Here is a 23,898-nt window from a genome sequence, read left to right on the forward strand (position 1 = left end):
TTGAAAATATTTGTGGTAGAAGATTAAATTCAACAGAGGTATAGAGTTCAAATTTTATAAACAGCCCTTCAGTAAAAAAACGGAAAAATCAACATGGCGTGTGGGACCGTTATTAAGGAAGGAAAAAGCTAAGAAAAATTTAGGAAAAAATCGGTTGTAATACACGCCCCACACAAAGGCAATCGGGGTTCGGTAAACCAACGAGTCCAAACATATAAATGTTTTGCAGGTAGTAAACGTGGCGGATGTTGCCAAGCGTTGGTCGGTTTTCTAGAAGTTTCTCTGTTTACCCCTCCAATGGTATTCCGTAGTTGATTGCCACATTGCTTCACCCCTCTGTGACCATTATGTTGATGAGACAATAAACTCTCATTCATTCCTCAATGCATGAGCTACCCCCAATGTGTATGCCAAGTGAATTCAACATAGTAATTAGCAGTATTTGATTGTAGAGTTAAGATTTTAAACATCATTGTTTGCTTACTTAGAGCATTTTAAATTCTAGCGAAAAGAGATTATATGTTCCCGTTATCAACAGTTCCAAAAAAAATAATCACTTCTTTGAATCTTCTCTGCATTGTGTCGCATGGAAATTTAATTAACTCTGAAATTTTTTATTGAATTAATTGTGTAAATATAAATAGTGGTCAGTTATACTCGCCTCCCGCTGCGGTGATCCGAGGACGAACCAGGGAATCTTTTTTTCGAAAGTGGGAAACGTAGCGGACGTTGGAAGAATTTTATTTTAACATGAAAAACTGTGCCATAGTCTACTTTTCTACATAATTTTCACCCATATTAAAGCACCTATCGTATCGTTCAACCAGCTTTTGAATCACATCTTCATAAGGGTCTGACGCCGGATTTTACAAACACTGCAGCACGGCCGTTTAATGAGTTAACGATGACATTAAACTTTTGTTTACTTTCATTTCTTCGTCAACTTTCTGCACAAAATCTTCAGTAATGACAGAAGGCCGTCCACTTCGTTCTTCATCATGAACATTCGTGCGGCCATCTTTAAAAGCTCTAACCCATTTCTGTATCAATCCATCTGTCATAATGTTTTCTCCATACACTTCACTGATCTGACGATGAATTTCAGCCGCTTTCACGCCTTTAGAGCTACTTTTAAAAATACTACTCGTAATATCCGTCGACACTAGTGGTCTCTTGATGACTCCATATGACGTTGAGCCCGTAATCCAGTCATTCTCTCACTCGACACTCTTGGGGCTACGTCAGCCATTCCTGTCAATGAAATAACCATTCACAGCTCACTAAGCTTCGGCCGACTGGCCTTTGTGAGACATCTAAGCTGAGATCCTATTACGTCATTGTGCAATTACAAAGACAAAAAAAAACAATACAGTCCAACATACCACATCAGAATTATGACACACCTTAAAAGGCATCTCGCTGATTGTAAAGTTATAAATTTGAATGCGATACTATGAGATTAAAGTGATATTTGAGGATGGCGAGAGTTCCTTGACTCGAGGCAGGAATATCAAGCAATTTTAAATTTTCGAAAAATCATTTACTAAAAATAACTCTTAGTGTGGTTTTTCTAGGCAAGGTTATTTTTAATGGTTTTTTACGCAAGCTTAAGGCATCGATGCCCCTAAGTATGTCCCGAACCACCTGGGATCGAATCCGCGTATCTCACCACGTTAACGCGCTTCGTTAGCGATCTCGGCCACCGAGGACTTCTTGCACAGGGTGGGTAGTCAAAACGTGGGAAAGGAGAAGGGGGGGGGGGGAGAATGAGAGAGTTGAAGGGCACAGGGACCTCGCGGAACAAATTCTCATCCGTTTATTTCCGTGCATCTCGTTTTGATCGGCATTCCGTCATGATCCGGTCCTCGTTCGTTATTCTAAATTGAATCCAATTTCACCCCTTTGAGCTCTCCTGCACCCCATCCTACCTCCTGCCAAACGGGGAAACGCAATTTTCCGACCTGTCCGCCCCTTCCACCCTTCCTCCCTTCCTCCCTTTTTCCCTCTCCGGGTGCCTCCTGCCCACTGCCCCTCTCTTCGGCTCCACTTCCTGCACCGACCCGTCCTGCACAGACTGATCTCAATCATGCCATGCTGTGTATTCAGAAACGATCACGTCCATCTCCGGGCGAAGCAATCCTCTCTACCCGGCGCGACCCGGTTCCGTCTGTCGTTGTGCCTCGGATGGGGGGAAAGTGGTGCTACCGAGAGAAATTAACGCCAAATATGTCTGCACGCCAAAGAAATTATCCCCGTTTTGTGAGTTGGGTTGGTTTGCTTTTGTTTTAGTTAAGTTAGTACCAACGTGTTTAACATAATTAAAGCTTGGTTTTAAAAAAAGTAGGAAAATATTTACCATTTTTTCCCAAAAATGAATACAATTTGTATGTATTTCACGCTCGGCATTATTTTAAAGAATTCTATGTTAAATTACGTGTCCGAATTTCGTCTTATGAGTTTATTTGCAACATGAGCAACATGGGAACACATGAATTTGCTTGTTACCGAGGTTACATGTTCACACGTATCTGGCGAGTACTGAAAGATTCGCTCACTTTTTTTTTTCGCTATCCATTTTATTCAAGTTTAATTTTTTGTTGACTTTATATTTTCAATATTTTAGAGAATCTAAATGTCAAAAAAAAAACAACGAATGAGCGCACTAGTTCAAGTGCCATGCACATATAGGCGAAGTAGCGTCTGATCTCAGACTCGGTGTTGCCCAGTGGCCACGCGTGTTCAACCCAGAAGTTGACCTTAAATATTTAATTCCTCCATGTTCAGCGCTAATTTCCCACTTCAGCTCCCGAACGTCCCCTCGGGGCAAGTCCGTTAAAGAGTCCTGGAAAAAAATTGCCAGACAAAAAAAAACGGTAGATGCTTTTGTGTTTCGGAAAAGGAAGGAAGTAAAAAAAAATCATTTGTCCGTGCTTTTTTTTATTATTATTTTATTCTGCTTCGTTTCTTCCTATCCCTAACCCCGCGTGCGTGGTGCTCCTTTATTTTTTTTTCCCAGCTCCGTATTTTGAAACTTGTTGTATCGGCTTTGGAAGGCTCTCGTGCCACGGAACGCGTAACGTCATTTCACGAATGGCAGCGCCTGTAAGTGTGACAAATGGGGGATGAGGCTTGGCGCCCGCCGGCAGAATCATTTTCTTCCCGTGGCCCCCCTCCTGCACGCTTTTCCATCCAGTTGCGCATCCCCTCCCTAACCCCGCGCTACTTGAAAGCTTCAGTCACCGCGCAATCATCTGCTCGCGCACGACCCTAAAAAAAAAAAAAAAAAAAAAAAAAAAAACTCCAGCAGAAAGCAGGAGGAGAGAATCCATACAGGGTCTAAATTCGATTGGCCAACAACAACAACAGCCGAACGATACGAGGCCACGTCTGGATTTGCCGATACAGTAACCAATATCAGGAGACCACCGCCGAATGGCTGACACTAGAGCCAGCAGGAGACCTCGCGTTATTGGCTAGCTTGAAGAAGAAGCCTAGACGGACACATTATACATTTTAACCAACCAAAGCTTCTTAGCTACATGTCATACTTAAACCAAAAAAAAAAAAAAAAAATCCCCTGAGCAGCGTCCCGCCGCCTGGTTCCGGGGCTCGGATGTCCCAAGTCTGGAACTCGGCCTTCGAGGTCCGCAATCGCGTTGAGTGATGCCCCAGATGCAGCTTGCTCCTTCGATACATCGAGCAGCTGTGCTGAAGTGTTCGTGCAGCCCCGCCACCTGGAAACTCCTATTAGATTCTCACCACCGAAGAAGATACCTGCTGCAGTGCAGAGTGATACCTCGGCACATAAGTACCATTGCGATGCGGCCCGACCTCGAGTTCCAAGATGGTTTAATAGACAGTGTCCGCGCAAGCTTGCAATCGACCTAAGAGTAGTTTGGTTACTAGTGATGTAACGCATATTCGCATATTTCTTGACATAAGCACTTGCAAAATTCATGGCAATTTTTTTGCGAATATGAAAATAAGGGAAAAAAACTTTTTTAAATGTGAACATAATATTAAATAAGAACAAAAAATATGAATTTCTTTCTTTTTATTAGAAAAGTTTTTTATTGCTCCGTTTTTTAAAAACTAACTTAAATTTTTTCACTAAGGTAACCTTGCAAATACATCTTTTATCAGTCTTTACTTCAAATAATTTCTCTTAGCCGTTGTAATTCTTCGTTTTCGTGAATATTTATTGTTACTCAGCTTGCACCTAGCTCGTTCCTCATCGGAAAGTATAAAATAATTCCATATTTTACTAAAAATTTGTTAACAAATCATTAATCACAATCTAACCTCAAAATTCGCATGTTCCTAAATTTTCGCGCTGTCGTTACACAAGCAAACATACGATCGGCTTATTTCGGATCAGTTCGGGAATTCCCGGAATAATATGCAAACTGTGTTAAATTTTTGATGGGATCACTGGTAGTACCGGCGCGTGACGCTAAGGCGAGCGTCAGTCGCGCCAACAATTCGTACCAACCCAGGATTTAAAAATTGAATATTCGCATTCGAAAATGGCTAAAAACTGACATTCCTTAAATCACTAGTTGGTACCTGGCCGAGATATAGATTCATACCCAGTATTGATACTCTTGAAGTTAGCAGTACGTATCCTGTTTCTATTTTTCCTTGACTGAAAATAACCTCGCACTCTGATAAGGAAGTGGTGCAATGGTATATTATTAGGCTAGCTTTCGGAAGGCATGGGGTGGGAAGCCAAGTTCAGCTACCCTGATATCAATCTTTCGTGATAATCTGAAATCACTCCAGGCTAATATCAAGATCAGGCTTCAATGCAGCAATACGTGCGCCCGAATAAAACTGTGGTATTAGAGAGATGCTTTCGAGGTCGTAGTCAGGATTACGAATGCCAAGATCATGGCCCGAGGTTTAATCTGCGAAATAAAGTTTTAGGTAATATTTATTGCAGAATAAATCAAAATGTAAAATACTGACGTGTAATTGAGTGAAACGACATCGCACATCATATTCTTAAACGCTGAAATATTAACTCGTACATTGGCACAGTGTTATTAAAATTATTTGTGTATTATATGTATTTTATATATTTGGTATTAAGTAATAATACAATTTAAGGTAACGTTTTTTATCCGAATTTAACTGAACCGGTATGTACGTAATTAAAAAAATTATAAACCAGATAGTAATAAATAATATGTTATTGTACTTATATATGTTCACTAATAAACGTTGGTAGTTAGGAGTTTTTTTTTTTTTTTAAGAAATCGCTACTGGTGTTAAAATAACTCATACTAGTATTTTTTATGTGGTCCTTCACTATTTTTCTGGTATTTATCGTTTAAGGTTCTCTATCCAACAGTTCCCTTACTAATAACAGCGCTCATATACTGGGTGATGCCCTAAATGAACATGAACCCTTCAACAGGTAGGCCTCCATCGTCCCGTGACGCCACAGAGATCACGTACACCGAGGAAGCATGCTGCAAGGCCTTGCCAGCGACCGTTGTTTCCTCCAAGCAGTGTCGGTGGAACTCCCGGGTATTCCGTGACCGCACACTGCGTGCAAGTTTGATGTTCGCGCGCTGACTTGCGGGCAGCACCTCCTCCTTGGTTTCGGGGTGGCAACTCCAAAAGATAGACAGTTCGATCCCCTCCAACCTCTTCTTACGCAAGAATCCCTCAAGATCCATGCTTGCATAAAGACCGCAGAGGATGAGAGGGGGTTTAGGTTTTTTGTTGGAAACGCGAAACTTGTCCATTAAAAGCCTCCTGCGTCATCGCAAGGCATCTGTTTCGGAAACGTGTCTAATTGATAACGCTGCCGCTGAAAGCAGAAAGTTTTTACTGAGACGAAAATGGGATGAGGAGTGGGGATTTGACTTCTCCCTGCCGATGGTGTTTTGCTTCAACTTTATTGTTGACATCCGCACTTTAGTGAACACTTTCAAATGCCGCCAAGTTGCAGTAACCATCTGGAACGTTGGTGTCATCAAGTTTGTGGTGCTTGTGATGGGAACTTAATCGGTCGAACTTACGTTTAAATTCCTAAGGGCTGGAAAAAAATTGGTGGGTTCATTGACATCTAATGTAAACTCCACAAAATTCAGCATAGTCAGGCAAATGTCACCTGGTTTGCTCGTGATTCTATACTTGTTTTAGGGTATCTCGTTGGGTTAGATTCTTCCACATAAATGGTGGCTCAATCACAGAAGCAGGCCAAAAGTAGCATTGTTAAAATTTCAACCAATTTTTCTCATTGTGGGGCAGTCCTTGCAAGGTTCCCATTTATATTAGTTATTATTTATATGCCATGTTTAATATAACAATAAATATTGTTTATCACCAAGTTGGTATATATTTTAAATTGAGGATTGTAGACACCCTTCATGATGCCCTATGGTGGAGCTTTCACTCCCATTGGTGGGAGACGTGTGTGCTGTTCTCGAGTAGATGAGATATATTTATATATCCAAGCTGCGTTCGTGATCCGCAGTTTGTAAAATTATTTTTTTAAGGAATAAATATGATGGTAAAACAGCTGTTTGGAATTTCTTTGCATAAATAATTTTTGATGGAATGTTGAGACATAAATATTAAAGCAAAAATTTTTAGCAATTTTTATCATTACGTAAAAATAAATTTTATTTATATTTTTTTCAGATGCTTTCAAAAATATGGTATTTACCTATATTTACAGTAACTGTGCAATAATAATTTTGTCAAAATCCTTAATTTTGATTTTATAGGTTTATGTTGATTTTTAACCGACTTCAAAAAAAAGAGGAGGTTATCAATTCGACTGTATGTTTTTTTTTTTATGTTTGTTACCTCAGTACGTTCGACTGGGTGAACCGATTTTGATGATTCTTTTTTCATTTGAAAGCTGGTGCTTCCCGTGTGGTCCCATTTAAATTTGGTCCAGTTCTGACAATGGCATCCATGAGAAAACCATATAAGTCTTAAATTTTCATTAAATGTGTGCGCGACAAAAGGACGAATAACTCAATATCACGCCAACCGATTTCGATAAAAAAAATTTTATTGGAAAAGACGTACTTCAAGGGTATTTTAATGAGAGTTTGGTTAGGTTCTGATCATGGGATCCATGACAAAGTAACGGAACTCTTCAATTCTTAGGAGCCTGCCATGGCGCTAATTAGCAATAGCAACCTTTTTTTTAAGTTTGTTATTTTAATTTCATTTAATTTGGTTAAACGTGACTCCAAGAGGTAGTTTAAAAAAGATTTCATACCTGTATTTATATTTACGAACTAAAATTAAAAAGTATAAAATAAATAATACTTCAGAGTCCCTAAAAAATGAAAAAAATAAACAAACATTTTAACAAAAAAAAACCGACTTCAAAATAAACAATTCCAACACAAAATAATATGCACTAAAAAGTAAAAAAATAATTGTGTATTCTTCTACAACTTAATAATCAAATTACTTTTTCTACTCATCAATATGTATGTACGATCTATGTGTTTACCACGCAAGAAGGTAGGTAGGTACCAACCCACTTCAAATATAACTCAACACATACCTATGAATAACAAACAATGATCAAAATGTGTTATAGAGTTCTCCTAAGTAAAATGAAATGAAAAATATTAGACTACTTAAAAGTCAATCAAATTATTACGATAATATAATGTAGTTACAATTATTGTTATTTTTGGAGTCGGTGTCAGCCAAGGAAACAAATAAACTAGCATGTTGATTTTAATTACAAGAAACTGTGTGTGTTTTGTCTCTCATAACGAGCGAATGGTAAAATTCTCGGTTTCATCTTGGTTCAAGCTAAAATTAAAACCAATTTACTTTTGAGCTGCGTCTGCCATTGGGCCACAGATAATGCTAAGTTCTCTGCGGAAAAAAAAAATAAAAATATTGGAATTGAATAATTGCCGAATCACAGGAAACCCGGTCGAAACTCGTAAGATGTTGGCATTTAGGATCTCATGCGTCTTCTTTATGTGTTCTTTAATTTTTGGTTGGGATTCATATACCTCTTTAATAATTGTTCTCATCCACCATCCCCTCCAGTTTCCCAATTGTATCCTCCGTGAACCGCGGCGGCTCTCTTCCCGTCTTCCCCTCTCGCCGGAACATTGCCTCGCGGGAGTTGCGTCTGGAACGCGCGCCAGCAGCCAAAGTTTAACTTGTTCCCTGTTTATCCCGGGGACGCCTGGTGCCCCTGTGCGTGCGGTCAGCGTTGAATATTGCAAGAAGTGAGGCCTTCTCCGTCCTTCCCTCCGCAACTCCTGCCCCGTTAACACGCTCCCGCTTATGACCACATGTTGGGTCTCCAGCCGTAACTTCCTCAAAAATATTACAATGTGAATATCGCCGATAAAACACCATAAAAATAGTTCTGCGTATAGATGAAAGCTTTCTGCAAGTGACCATAAATTAGCGAAATATGTTTGAGAGGGAAAACAAAAAAAAAACATAGTAAGGTAGCGCAATGAAGAGACTCCCATGGTCTCCTCGAAATTACTCCCAAGAAAATTATAGAATGCTTCTTTAACATTGTCAGTTAACGATTCCTTTCAAAGTTTTCTTAAACTGTGATGTTAAGGGCATCAGTATTTAATGAACTCGCCGACAAGACAAACCAAAAATTACAATAAAAAAATTAGAGGAAAAAATAATTTACTGTGATGATTACTGAGATTTAAGTTAATCTATTTTTGTGCAAAAGAGGTTGATTTCATTTGTGACAGCAATACTATTATATATAGTACAGGGTAATACCTACAAAGGTGTTAATAGTAGGAGTGCTTTAAGTAAGTACCCTTTCTACTGACGATATCCTCAACTACATACAGACATTATAGTATTTTGTAAACCAGAAATAGGTGTCATACATTTCGTTAGAGGACAAAATATTGATATAACATAAATTAAAACTAAATTGTGTAATAAACAGCCACATTAACAAGCTAAATTCAATCACTGTATATTGACATTCTTGAAGTTAAGAGACACCCAGACTCAGAGTTCCGTTTGTATTCGTCACATTGCGTACCACTGTTTTAAAGCTAGCCGCCGTGAACCCCATATTTAAAAATACTGAGAACTACTTAAAGTGTTATATCTAGAATGATTTCTGAAACTACAAATCCTATAGACTATTGTTATCTGCATGTGCCTGACATGTCGCCTGATTTTTATTAAACTAATTGTGGTTGTAAGTCATAAAAAGTCCTTTGTCTCATTTTCTGAATAGTTTATTAAAGTTTTTACTATTATAGAATAATATCGTATATCTGTAGTATATAAAAACAAAGGTTAAGAGAGAGACATAACAATAGATTTGTGAAGTCAATTATATGTATAGTTGATATCTACACAAAGTGTGTAGTCCAGTGTAATTCGACATTACGAATATTATATCAGATTGTTTTACTATATTTATGTTTTTAGTTTATCTTTTATTAAGAGTTTGTTTTTCCTGAATACATTATAATATACATGTACTACACCTTTCCTCTTAGAACACGCCTTTCTACCTGTCTGTATTATACTGACCATACTCTTTCTGTTTACTACTAATTGTAGTGCTAATAATAAAATGAATACTGCAAAGAAGGATAATTATACAGTATCGAGGAGACACTGGACTGTAGCCACATCGTAGCTTTGCAGATCGTATTCAGCCATCGACTTCAAACACTTTAGTTTTAGTTTCTCAATTATAAATCAATAAAAATTATGTTTTCCCAAAACCACAGATGCCTCAGTAAACAGGGTTTTTGGATAAACCTTTTTTTTAATAATTCATGAATGATAAACTAAAAGTAAAGTGATTAATGATGAAAGCTACATACGAGCAATTTTTTCCGAAACTTTATACCACATATTTCCATGCTTTCATAACATGCTATGACTGACTAAAAATTTGCCTCTTAGTTCATAAAAACGTTAATTGTTAGTAGAAAAAAAAATGAAAATCATTTGAAACAATTAAGTATGGTTATGTTGTAAATTTATTTAAAATCAAGTGCAAAAACACTAGATGTTATGGACAAAATAATTTAGGATATTGCCGTTTTTACCATCAACCACAGTTATTTTTTAACTGTTTCCCCTGATACAAACGCAATGTTTCGGGTGTAGTGGCACAACGCTTGACCAGCCCGCACTGCCCTGCTGTTGCAGACCAGGGCGGCCACCAGTCGGGCAAGAAGAAGACCAGCTTCTCGCGGTTCCTGCGCGGCCTGAAGACGGCGCACCGCAAGGAGAAGCACGGCGCCAGCTCGCCGCGTCACGGCCGCGCCCGGGCGCACCCTGCCGCGAGGGTGAGTCTCGTCCCCCTCGTCCCCTCGTCCCTTCCTTCTATCCCCCCTCATCCATTCCTCCCCTCCTCCATTCCTCCCCTCCTCCATTCCTCCCCTCCTCCATTCCTCCCCTCCTCCATTCCTCCCCTCCTCCATTCCTTCCCTCCTCTCCTCCCTCCGCTCCTCCTCCCTTACACCCCTCCTACCTTCTCTCCACCTTTCTTCCATCCCTCCTCCCCCTCTCCATCTCCCCACCCTCCTCCTCCCTTCAACCCCTCATCCCCCCTCTCCTCCTTCCTTCCACCCCTCCTCTTCTCCACACATCCTCCTTTCCACCCATCCTTCCATCCACCCATCGTCCCCTCCACTCATCCACCTCCGCCCATACCCCTCCACCCCTCCTCTTCATCCCTCCTCCCCTCCTCCTCTCCTCCCCGCCACCTTTCCTCCTATCCACCTCTCATCCTCCCCTCATCCAGTCATCCCCTCCACCCCTCCTCTTCCACCTCTTCCTCCTCTCCACCCCTCGAACCCTCCTCATCTCCCCTCCTCCTCATCTCCCCTCCTCCTCATCTCCCCTCCTCCTCATCTCCCCTCCTCCTCATCTCCCCTTCTCCAGCACTCGGCTCCAGTTCAAGTGCCATGCACATAAAGGCGAAGTGGTGTCTGATCTTAGACTCGGTGTTGCCCAGTGGCAACGCATGTCGAACCCAAAAGTTGACCCTAAATATATAATTCCTCCATGTTTAAAATTATTTTCAGAAAACCCTCCAAAAAGTAGACTTTAAAAAATAATATAACCAGGCAATGCCAAAAAAACCCGGATTTATTTTAAATAAAATTAAAAAACCTGCAAGGGTTGGATGTTTTTTAAAAAAAACTAATTTTTTGCCAACCCTGAACTAAAGCATTAAGAAATGTAGAAACTATGCAGAATAAGCGGATTATCTCAAAGTATTTATTTAAACACGGACCAACTAAAAGGTTTGGAATATTTAAAGGTATGTTTTTGTGTTCTGATTCTGGAATTAATATTTTCTCTCCTTTCGTCAATCATTTTTCTGTTCGGATGTTATACAAATCGAAGCCTATCGCTGCACATGCAGTCCTGCCGAGTATTACAAATTTTCCGTTATTATTACTCATTTAGACTTCGAGTTATGGAATCATCGAGCGTTATTTGTTCATCCCGGAAGCAGAGAACCATAATGACACGTGTGAAATATTTTCATTAGCGTTTCATGCGATACATCTCGCTCAAGCAGCTCAAGTAGCTAATCTAATAAGAAGGTAAACGTTTTGTCAAGTACTCAAAATAAATATAAATACTGAAACTGACTCTAGCTATAAAGTTTTTAAACTACTTAATGGATGTGTTAGAAAGTTACTGTAAAAGGAGTGAGGATTAATTATTAAAGTTGTTAAGTTTAGTATTCGGCATAAACTTTATACCTCGTTCTTTTACGAGTTTAATTTTGCGTGCATATATGTTGTTACTGATGAATGTTCCTGGCCTTGGCAGTAGTGGGCATAGAATCCTCTGACGAATTTTCTAGTGCCCACTGGCGCACACTGAGTAGACATATGTTATTACTCGAGTTTAGTCAAAACTTAAATCGGTACAAATGAATAAAATCATAGCTTCCATCTGTGGCTTTCGAACGAATCGTGACTTATTTTTTGTTTTCTGTTTGATAATTAGATTCCTAAAACAAAGTTAACTTTAAAAGATTTGTTCTCTAAATATACGAAAGTATTTAATATAAGTCTGTTCATTATATTGACTTTAAATTTTAAAAAGGTTTAGATAGCTACCCCAGAATTAATGTAGCATTTTTCATTGCGGTATCTTCAATGGTTCGGAAGATGTGATGATAATGAATTAACTTATATACAAACATTCTAGTACTATTTAACATTAAAATTATAAACATTTTTTGGTAATTTTTAATAAATAATCCTTTGCAATAACTTGAGTTATGTGAGTTTTTTAATTCTTAAAACGAAGTTTTAATTTTTTATTAAGTTCCGTATTTTAGTCACCTTGGGAGTAGGTGGGTGGATGATTAGTTTTGTGTTACGTGTCTTCTAGTTAGTAATTCCACTAAGTTGTTTGACGTGCTCCTGAAAGTAAAACCAAATGATAGTGTACAGGGAGCTTCAATGTTATTTATTATTTAGTGTACATATTAATAAACTATAGTTGTTCGTCTTTTACATATAAACAATCTGTGCAAATTATGCTTTCCACGTGAACGAAATCTTAGAGACAGCTAGTAGTAAATAAACGAACACAATAAAAATTACCATGTGATTTATGTTTTGATTAAATCGGATTAAAAATGTATGAATAAATATATAAATATAAAAATCAACATGGAGGGGTCCTCTCCCCCAAAATACTTTTCTTCACACTACCATGTTGGGTTATTCCATTTTCAAGACACCGTTTTTGCTTCTTTGCAATTTACTGTATATGCATTGTCAAGTTTTTACCTTAAATTTTGTGGCAGGATTCATTTTATTCGTTTTCTGCTACATGCAAAGAGTCAGAAAAATAAATAATTACAATTTTTGTCTTTTTTTAGCGGTCACTTACTAGAAGTTCATTTTCTGTGTTTTACCAGCTATTGTGATGCATGGCTTTACTTCTAGGATTCCATTTTCAAATTACTTCATTATAAATATCTGGAATTAGTGGGGGGAAAAAAAGTGTGTTCCAGCGCAATGATGATTCCAACTATATGTTTCAAAGCACGTGTTGTGGGGAAATAAATTTAGTTCGATGAACATTTAATTTTGTGTTAGTGCAGTGTCAGTAAGTAGTATATGATAGCCGGTCCGACGGCAGGATGCAGGATGTGGATGGTGCGGATTGTGATTGTCGGTCCGCCATCTTGGATTGTGACGTCACGGCGGCCATCTTGGATGAGCGTAACGGGACACAGCGTAACGTGACACTTTTTCGTGCGTGCAGCCTACGTAACGGGACAGCGTAACGGGACAAGTAGATCACGGCGGCCATCTTGGATCCGTCATTTTGGATGACGTCATTTTGTTTTCTAGAAAATTCCGGCATTGTGTTGTCCGCCATATTGGATGATGACGTCACCGTTGCAATTTCCGTTACGGCCGCCATCTTTAACTTTTTTATTTATTATCCGATTTTAATGAAATTTTTTTTAAAAATTATAAAAAAAATTAAATAATATAAATTTAATAAAATATTTATAAAAAACAAACATTATCGATACGGAGCTCGGAGTCCTCGGTTCGAACCCGACGAGGTCAAAAAATTAAAAATGGCGACCGATCCTTCCCCCTGTGGTGGCTGCTGACAGACTGCCCCCCACCACTTTTTTCAAAGCATATATATCGACAGTGAGCATGACGTCATGTCCGCCATCTTGTCTTCGATGTTGGAAACCATCATCATTGTATCGGCGGCGAGAGTGCGCTGACGCCTAGTTAGTTTGATTCTTACCCGCTAGAGTGCAGTAATCATTTATTACTGTGACACCCGCCATCTTGAAATTTGGCCGCCATCTTGAAAATCCGTAATTTTAATGCTAGAGATTCGGGGAAAAGTTCAAAATCCATTAAATAAATTTGTTATCTATATACTGATTGATTAGATCGACTAAGGTCCTTGGTTTGATCCCTGGCCGATACAAAACAACTTTAATTAAAAAAATACCACAAAAGTGACAGGATTGAGAAAATAAAAAACACCGCAAGTACTTTTAAAAAAATTTTATTACATAAATTCAATACACTACTACAAGTACAAAAAATAATACACAGACATAGAACTAAAGTCTTGTGGATTTCTCGATTCAAACAGTCTTCTTATTGTATGGACTAAGTCCTTTACATGTTCGTAAATGTCTATTCAGTCTATCAGGTCGACATAATGGTGCACCACAATTTTCACACAAAACCGAATTATCGACTTCATTAAAAGGACAGTGATATATTTCATGTCGTTTTGCAATTTGAATAGTTGCTAATGATTTGTTACAAAATATACAGCTTGATTCTGATGAATGTACAGACAGTCTATCACAATTCCTGAGGTGACGTTTTAATCTTCCATAACGTTTAAACTTGCTTAAACACCTGTTGCACTGATATTTAATGCGTTCAGAGTTATTATTACAATTGTGTATTACATAATCGCGTAATTTCAAGTTTTTGATCTTCTCACAGTACGTACAGTTGGGCGATGGAACACCGTTGGATGATCCTTCCTTTATCAATGACACTGGAACTGTTGACAACCATTGTAACACTGCTGACATGTTAACTTCTGAAGCCGTTGAGGTCTGCTCTGCAGAAGATGTTGCACGCGTCGAAATCTCCTGCTGTGCTGAGAGAGCAGGTGTAGCTGTAGACGACGTAGTCATCGTGGTCTGCACTGATGATGGTAGACCTTCGATCCAGGTCGGTGTTGATACTGGTAAAGACGCCATCGAGGTCTCAAGAACAGCTAGATACTGGTCTATTATTCAAGTCTGACTACCCGATGCGTTCATCACCGCAGCCAGAGACGGACTAAAGTTCATATCAGCAGGGTCTCACTTATATATTCTCATCAGCTGGTACAACACATGAGTCAAAACAATAACCATGTTCATTATACTTGCACTTAACTGTCTCGGAGCATTTTATATAATGACGATGTAAGCTGTCGAGACGTGAAATTATTTTTTTACACTTATTGCACTGAAATTGTATTCGTTTCAGTAAATTATTCGGACAACTGCTTCTTTCATGTCTGCGAGCGCTTGAAGTTCTAGTAAATGATGCGACACAGTATTTGCACTGATTCGAAGTACGCTCTTCATTAATTGAAGTCTCCTCTGCAGTCGGTATCGAGATCTCCGCAGCTGTCGACAACGCAGTCATTGAGTTCTCCGCTGCCGTGGTCTCCTCTGCATCTGGTATCGGAATCTCCGACTCCATCATCATTGCTGTCATCGAGGTCCCCGCTGCTGACGGTAAACAGTCTATTCCGGTCGACATAACTAAACCTCACGTAATTTACTGAAGAGAGCAAGTCCGTACTGCACCGCGTCCAGAGGTATACTGAGGGTCCACTCGTCTGAACCTCGCTTATATACCCGCGGTCTACTGGAATACTACATGAGTCAAAATATTGTCTGTATTTAAAATTAATTTTTATTGGGTACCTAAAAATTGTAGAAATAAAAAACAAACACAAGTTCAGGTTTTACACATTTATTTATAAAAATTACACAAATACATGTTAGGTTAAGGAATCAAGCATTTTCGCAAGCAAAGTCTTTAATGCTGCACGAACTGCCTCTTCGACTCCGGATCCAACTGGTTCGCAGGTCACGGGATCAGGAACACAGGTTTCCACGGATCCAACTGGTTCGCAGGTCACGGGATCAGGAACACAGGTTTCCAGCCGGTCATCTTCTGCGATGTCGTCATCTCGAGCAAGACATGGTCTATGGCGTCTGTGACCACGTCTGCGCCTTGGCTCTACTGCAGTGCTAGTTGGGACAGATTCACTGCCTGAACTTCGACGACGAGACGAACGTCGTTTGGACGTCTGCGTAGAAGCATCACAGGTAGCAACAGGTTGCAACACGCTCATGTTTGGTGTTGCACGTGCAGACGAGGCGACTACCTCATCGATGCTAGCAGGAAGGATTGTGTGCGGTCTCATGTGATAGACGGCACAGTTTCCAGGTTCGAAACAGTCTAATAGCTGCTGGGTTGGTTCGTAGGACACAGGAAAGTGAGCAAACCGCCAATGCTGAGCACCTCCATCACAGGTTTCAGTATATGTACGTAGATACCCGGAATCCCAGTAGCTGTACTCGACACTGCTGAAGCTAGGTCTTGCGCTCACGTACACGTTAGCAGGATGAAACGTAAACATCTTCTTGCAGGTCGAACGTCAACTGAAGGCATGTACGTAGGTACGACATTTATATATGCAGACTCCTACTAACACTGTGTGTGCCATTTCTGCATTAACTGTGAGTTTGTACAGGCACAGACACGTTCAAACTTGTCACGTGGCTGCACGTCGTATATTGCACTAAGCTTGCGCAGGGAAGGACAGCCGTAGTCGGTCTGTAAGTCTACAATTTCAACTGCTCCGTCGTCACACAACATGCTCAGCCATTTTTTCTGTTCAGGTCCGGCAACGTATATTGTTTCGTTTTGAACTAGTAAATCTTGAAGTGTGTTTTTCACTTGGTGGTATGGGATTTTTCCTTCGTCCCACTCTAGTCCGTGATAATATTTGCATAGCCATTCGTTCGAACGTTTACTTTTTTCGTCTAGTAGTTTCCAAGGATACGGAGGTCGGAAGCTGCGGGTTCGAGTCTTGTCTCCGGAGGTGACGGCAATTTCTTTGAGAACAAAGCCGTTTTGACTCTGGAAACCTTGCAGGTTGCAGTACATCTTGTCGCTAGCAATGCTCGATCGTAACTGAATTATTATCGCAAACGAAACAGTATTTAAGTCAGAATTTTCACAAGTTTGTCTCGACAATTGTATGATGCAAGCCGATCGTGAAGTATCAGACAAAAAGCATAGGTGTTTGGTGGAATATTTCCGCTAGTCGATATCTCGATCCTACAGTCGATGATGTTTGAATTTAATCGATCATCCTGTTTGGAAACGTCAAACACCATTAACGGAGCCTTGTTCTTGAAACTGTCGGGACTCAGTATCGGTGACTGTCTCCGCCCATAGTAAGCTTGCTGAAACTTGGCATACATTTGATATGCGAGAAGAAATCTTCCACTTTCAAAGTCCATGTTCATATCAACGTACGGATAACTTTCGCTGTTTAAAAATATTTTTACATTACGTAACTAATTGACAGTTATCGAATAAGGAACGACTTACTCCTGCATTGAGCTGTCTTCCGGTCTGAAGCCCGACGATGATGTATCTTGGTTTTTCCGTAGCGAAGCTGGACTTTACTATCCAATTGATACGCTGACTATGAGGCAAGCCAGGATAAGTTTCCAGGCTCCAGGATCGGAATGGCACATCGAAGTTCTTGCCATTTTCTATGTTCTTCAACATCTTGACTCGTTCAACGGTGCTCACTTGGATGTGGGGCAGCATCCACTCGATAGACTGTAGTGTTAGCGAAACATCTTGAGGGTTTTCTGCAGTGACGACAATTGCATTAATGTGCGTGTTGGCTAGAAGCAGTACGAGCTCTTGTTTCGAATTAATGATTATATGTCTGTAGTCCTCAGCGAATCCAAGAAGCATGGACAGAGGAACACAAACTTCGAACTTTCCTTCGGCATAAACCGGAAGCTTATATTCATCCTCGAGAGCCCAACCGGCCATCTTTGCAGCAGTCAGTTCATTTGGCGTGAGTGAAAGGTAATTTTTCATAGAAGATGTTATGCCTACATCTCTTGTCTGGTCTACCTCGACGCCATTGAGTACATAAGTAATGCGCTCGATGAGGTGAAGAATACCATTGCAGGATATTGTCGTCGTTGTCGGATGCGTACCATCCGCTTTTGTAAGCATGCCTCTTATGCGTAGAAATGACTGTGAAGGTAAAGTACAAATATCTTGGTGCTGTACAGCAATGCGTACTTCCGATGGAAGTGCGTACGGTCCGAGCAGGAAAGGCTGGTACTCGTGCAATTCCATTTTCGTAATGCTGTCATCAAAAATGACCGGATCTTCCACGTTGAGGATTTCGTCTTCCATATTTATTCGGCACTTGTCCAATACTAAGAAGATACTTTATGTTGTCAGGTGTTAATGCACCGATGTCTGGTAGAGAACTGTTCTTATTCACGTCAATACGACTTCTTTTATAACTGTTCGGTGTTACGAACTTTATGCCCATCGCTTCAAGTGCAGCCGTAATGTAATTTCTTCGTCTTGAAAATTCACCAATCGTCCTCGCTGGTCAACGATTCTGACGACGACTTCGTGTGCGCACTTCACGACGACTGGAACGTAAATGATACTTTGCGGTACTTCGACCAGTTTATATCCTGGCGGGACCATCGGCAAAAATTCGTGCAGCATGTTGCTTAGTCTTCCGTTGAGATACGTTCCACTTCCCAAATTACAGTTTATTCTTATGACATTCACAGGCAAAATGTTTACTGAACGCGTAGATTCGTACGTTCTTCCTGCATCATACACCTTTGATTCGAATCTTAACATCGAACCTATGGTCTCAGGTTTCGTAAAGTCGACAATTTCACTGCATGTTAGAATGCTTTTTTGAGTGTTTGGATTTCCACGCAGTTGAAAGTCTACATCCTGTGGTAACATATCCCTGATGTAATTTGCAATGTCGTCAATTTCGTAAGATCCAACAGGTAACTGTATTTCATGAGCGGTCCCATCGCTTTTCAGGAAGCAGATCTTGCAGTTTTCTTCGTCGATATTCGGTATGGCATTATACGTTTGAAAATCTACGAGTCCGATACACCATTCTCCGTCTAAATCCAGAGGCGGGAAATGAACCGCCCGCAGCTCAGATGCGTGACCTGTCAAGGTAAGTGTTATCGACATGACTAATAAATTATCATCACTGCACAACCTTTAAGTAGCAATTTTTATTTGACAGCTAAATTATTTTTTTAGTTAAAAAGCGAAGACACAAGTGTCCGCAGTTTGTTTGATTAGGCCTCTGTTCCGTTTCGCAATTGTAGAACAGTGTAGTGGTCCGGCCCAGGTACCGCCTAAGTTCAGGCGGAGGTCTCAAATTACCGAAACTGTCGTAGTAAGTAGCTTTTTTTCCAGACTTTATATACGCTACCCAGTGCGTGCCGCGACCTGCAGTCGTGTCTAAATTAATTATGGCGCGTTCGTTGGTTTTTGGTTTGCTGGGTAAAGTGTCTCGCATAAACACGCCGCAGAAATTTGGTATTTTCAATTTGCGTGCGTACTTTATTAAATCTACGTTGGTGAGCGGTCGTTTCGGCAGAGAACTTAGGATTTTCGTTTCTTTTTCATGCCTCGACCTGATTTGTGAGGACGTAAGTACAGTCCTGCGCCGTTTTTTTTACCCATGGCAATGGCTTCCATGCTTGCATTATGTCGCTGTGCTTCTTTTAACTGCTTTCGCTCATTCTTCGAAGTGTTGACTGCCCGCACTATACCGCTCGTTGCACCGATGAGGCCGCCGAGAGCACCCAATGCAGGCAAAAGCAAAGGAAGAAATCCTCCTATAATCTTCTTGTCGAGAGTCTGTAATTTTTGCTTGGCTTTTTGTATGCCTGCTCCAGTCTTGCGTTTGGTCTTGCGTGAGTTAGTCTTTGACTTGATAGAGCTGGCTTGACGAGCACCCAGTCCAAATTTCGTCTTTGCCTTCATGATTTTAGATACGCCCCAGGCCGCGATTTTTTCTCCTAGACCCGCGTGCGTCGATTTACTTATTTCTTCAGCTTCCTGTGCCAATATCTCGTCGGCCCGGTGCCTGGATTCCAGATCCTTGCTTAATGAATATGCGATATCGTGCTGCTTGCACTGATCGTCGAGAGAATTAATGCCCACGTCACCGCGAGCTAACCTTTTCGCTAGTTTAGTGCCGGGGCCGCAAAATCTGTATCCGGGAATGTGTAGCTCGAATGGCAGATTGTTTATCAGTGAGTTCACGAGTCCTGCACCACTGTGTTTTTTGTTCTTACCTCTTCGAGTCATTACGCGCAACTGACCAGAAAGTATAAATGTGTTTGATTTTATACAATTTATTTAGTACAATGCAGGTCGTCAAGCAAGATGTTTGTTTGCCCGTGCGCATTACGCAAAACGATGAAACTAGCGGTCGCGAATCGCGACATGGCTTACTGTTGCCTTCTGCTGTACGATGCATAATGGCGGGACCGTCAAACTGTGGCAAGACGTGCGTTCTACTGAGTTTACTGGAGGAGCCAAACGGTCTTCGGTTCGAGAACGTTTACTTGTATTCCAAGTCGTTGCAACAGCCAAAGTACCAGCGCCTAGCAACTGTTCTACGCTCGGTGGAAGGACTGGAGTATTTTCCGTTTAGCGATAATACCGATGTGGTGTCTACCGACGAAGCAAAGCCTAATTCCGTGTTTGTGTTCGACGATGTAATGTGCGAGAAGCAGGGTATTATACAAGAGTACTTTTCCATGGGCAGGCACGTCAAGGTAGACTGCGTATACCTGTGTCAGACGTACAGTAGAATACCCAAACATCTCCTACGAGATAATGCGAATGTTATAGTGCTTTTTCGCATGGACGAACTTAATTTACGTCACGCCTACGACGACCACGTAAACACCGACATGTCGTTTCAGGAATTTAAAGACATGTGTTCCTTGTGTTGGAAAGACGAGCACGGATTCATAGTCATCGTAAAGGACTGGCCTCTATATAAGGGCAGGTACAGACGAGGTTTCGATCAGTTTATCGTCAAACATGAGTCATAGCATTTCGAAATTCGGTCGTAGCAGCAGACATACTGTATGCCCCGACTCTGATATCCGCAAATACATTATACTACTGTCTCAAAAAGTAGAAAGTGTGAAAAACGAAATAATAGAGTATCTCGTTGCCATCGACCTGCGTGTGGAAGCCTCGGATTCTCGCATTCGCGACATGATCGAAGTATCGAATGCACAAAGACGTGACGATTTGAGGACTTTTCAAAGTAGTCTGAAAGCATCACTATCTCACTTGACAACTAATTAAGATTTTGCCACACACAAGAAAGAAGTTTCTGCGAATGAATAAAAAAGTATATAAAGAGGACTTGCAATAAGTTTTCAGCCAGTACAATGTCAGACCTGGCCAGTGACCTTCATCGAGCTATACAGTCTGTTCGTGAAAAATATTTACTTGCTAGACGAACCAGACTTGCACGTGAGATGGAAAATGAGGAGATATTTAAACCAATTACTAGTCGTCTCGACGAACTTAAAAACATGGAAGAACCAGCTATCATTGTAAAGACAGAAGTTGAAGATGAAATGCCAACTGTAAAGAAGAGAAAGTATGAACCAGATCGAGAAGAAGAAGACTTAACAAGTACAGAGACCATGCACAAGAAAAAAATACCGAAAAAGGGACATCAAGTGAATGCAATGGTCCGACCATACCTGATATCGTTTACGAGTCGGAATAATGACACGACCTACGGAGTGTACAGAAAACATAACAAGTGGTTCCTCGGTGCTAAAGAAATAGACTTTCTACCAGGAAATATCGTTCGCGTAGAAGAGTTCAAAACGCGCGGGACTCCTGGTCTGTACGAATTGCTGTTTCGCAGGGAGCCTAAAGGATATTCTCACAAAGACTTACAAGAGTACAAAAAACTGCTAGAGCTAACCAATGCACATTTTCGCGATAACGATCCAAATAGTGGAGTATATAAAGACATAGATCATGAAAAAATCGACATTCTCGCTAATCTCTTCAGTGAACTAACAATACATGGCGAAGGTTTAAAAAAGCTAGAAAGTGGTCAGATATTTGACTATGTATATTGGGACGATCCTAATGAATTAGTTGATCGCCTTAGAATTCTACATGCTTCGCTTAGCGTAGGAAACTATTCGCACATCAACGAAATAGTCTCCATACTTGAAGAACTGAGGGAAGCCGGCTACATACAATGAGTCGAACCGGAATCGCTCACGAACTTCATGCTCCTGCTAGACGAAAATACCTTCGTCGCAAAGTCATAGTTCGTGGAATTGATGATTTATTCCAGGCGGACCTTGTTGAGATGATACCGTATTCCCGATTGAATAAAGGTTTCAAGTACATGTTGACAGTCATCGATGTTTATAGCAAGTTCGCTTGGGCTAGACCTGTCAAATCAAAGACTGCAACTGAAGTAGCCAAGGCCATGAACAATATTTTGCGTGATGGGCGTGTACCGTCGCACCTGCAAACGGACCTCGGGAAAGAATTCTACAATGCAACCTTCAAGGCTTTGATGAAGAAGTATGGCATCAAACACTACTCTACATTTAGTAACGTCAAAGCCTCCGTTGTCGAAAGGTTTAACAGAACTTTGCGTTCCAAGATGTGGCGGCAGTTCACGGCTAACGGAAATTACAAGTGGCTTGACATCTTGCCGAAACTAATAAACGAGTATAATTCCGCGGTGCATTCTACCACGAAAATGAAGCCAAAGGACGTAAGGGACAATCGCCTGCTTCGAACAGTGTTTTCCAACATGAAGAAGAAAGATCCACGAAAGCGTAAAGCTAACGTCGGTGACATTGTGCGAATCTCCAAGCAGAAAGGTATCTTCGAGAAAGGTTTCACTGCGAACTGGAGTCCCGAACTTTTCCGTGTGACACATGTTCGTGAATCAGAGCCTAGGACCTACTACCTCGAAGATTTGGACCACAAACCTATCCGTGGCGGCTTCTATGCCGAAGAGATTCAGCCTACGATGTATCCTGATATGTACTTGGTGGAGAAGATTATAAAACGAAGAAACGGACTGTCCTACGTCAAGTGGTGGGGCTTTCCACCTCGCTTTAATTCGTGGGTGGCAGATGCAGACATCGAGAAATCCACAAGACTTTAGTTCTATGTCTGTGTATTATTTTTTGTACTTGTAGTAGTGTATTGAATTTATGTAATAAAATTTTTTTAAAAGTACTTGCGGTGTTTTTTATTTTCTCAATCCTGTCACTTTTGTGGTATTTTTTAAATTAAAGTTGTTTTGTATCGGCCAGGGATCAAACCAAGGACCTTAGTCGATCTAATCAATCAGTATATAGATTACAAATTTATTTAATGGATTTTGAACTTTTCCCCGAATCTCTAGCATTAATATTACTGATTTTCAAGATGGCGGCCAAATTTCAAGATGGCGGGTGTCACAGTAATAAATGATTACTGCACTCTAGCGGGTAAGAATCAAACTAACTAGGCGTCAGCGCACTCTCGCCGCCGATACAATGATGATGGTTTCCAACATCGAAGACAAGATGGCGGACATGACGTCATGCTCACTGTCGATATATATGCTTTGAAAAAAGTGGTGGGGGGCAGTCTGTCAGCAGCCACCATTGAGGAAGGAGCCTGTCGCCATTTTTAATTTTTTGACCTCGTCGGGTTCGAACCGAGGACTCCGAGCTCCGTATCGATAATGTTTGTTTTTTATAAATATTTTATTAAATTTATATTATTTAAAATTTTTTATAATTTTTAAAAAAAATTTCATTAAAATCGGATAATAAATAAAAAAGTTAAAGATGGCGGCCGTAACGGAAATTGCAACGGTGACGTCATCATCCAATATGGCGGACAACACAATGCCGGAATTTTCTAGAAAACAAAATGACGTCATCCAAAATGACGGATCCAAGATGGCGGATCCAAGATGGCCGCCGTGATCTACTTGTCCCGTTATGCTGTCCCGTTACGTAGGCTGCACGCACGAAAAAGTGTCACGTTACGCTGTGTCCCGTTACGCTCATCCAAGATGGCCGCCGTGACGTCACAATCCAAGATGGCGGACCGACAATCACAATCCGCACCATCCACATCCTGCATCCTGCCGTCGGACCGGCTATCATATACTACTTCAGTACAATCATACAAACTCTGTTCATGTAAATTCTACTTCATAGGCCTACAAGTCTCTGAA

The 23,898-nt window shown here is 40.6% G+C and overlaps 1 protein-coding gene across 1 annotated transcript in view; it reads left to right on the forward strand.

Moving 5' to 3' along the window:
* The window catches only part of LOC134533431 (uncharacterized), a 524,041-nt gene that overhangs the window by 328,742 nt on the left and 171,401 nt on the right, over positions 1–23,898 (forward strand). The window contains exon 9 of the mRNA XM_063370954.1: positions 10,162–10,301. Coding sequence (XP_063227024.1) covers positions 10,162–10,301 — 140 coding nt within the window. The remainder of the gene's footprint in view (positions 1–10,161; positions 10,302–23,898) is intronic.

Source organism: Bacillus rossius, chromosome 6, assembly GCF_032445375.1.
Source record: "Bacillus rossius redtenbacheri isolate Brsri chromosome 6, Brsri_v3, whole genome shotgun sequence".
Classification (NCBI taxonomy): domain Eukaryota; kingdom Metazoa; phylum Arthropoda; class Insecta; order Phasmatodea; family Bacillidae; genus Bacillus; species Bacillus rossius.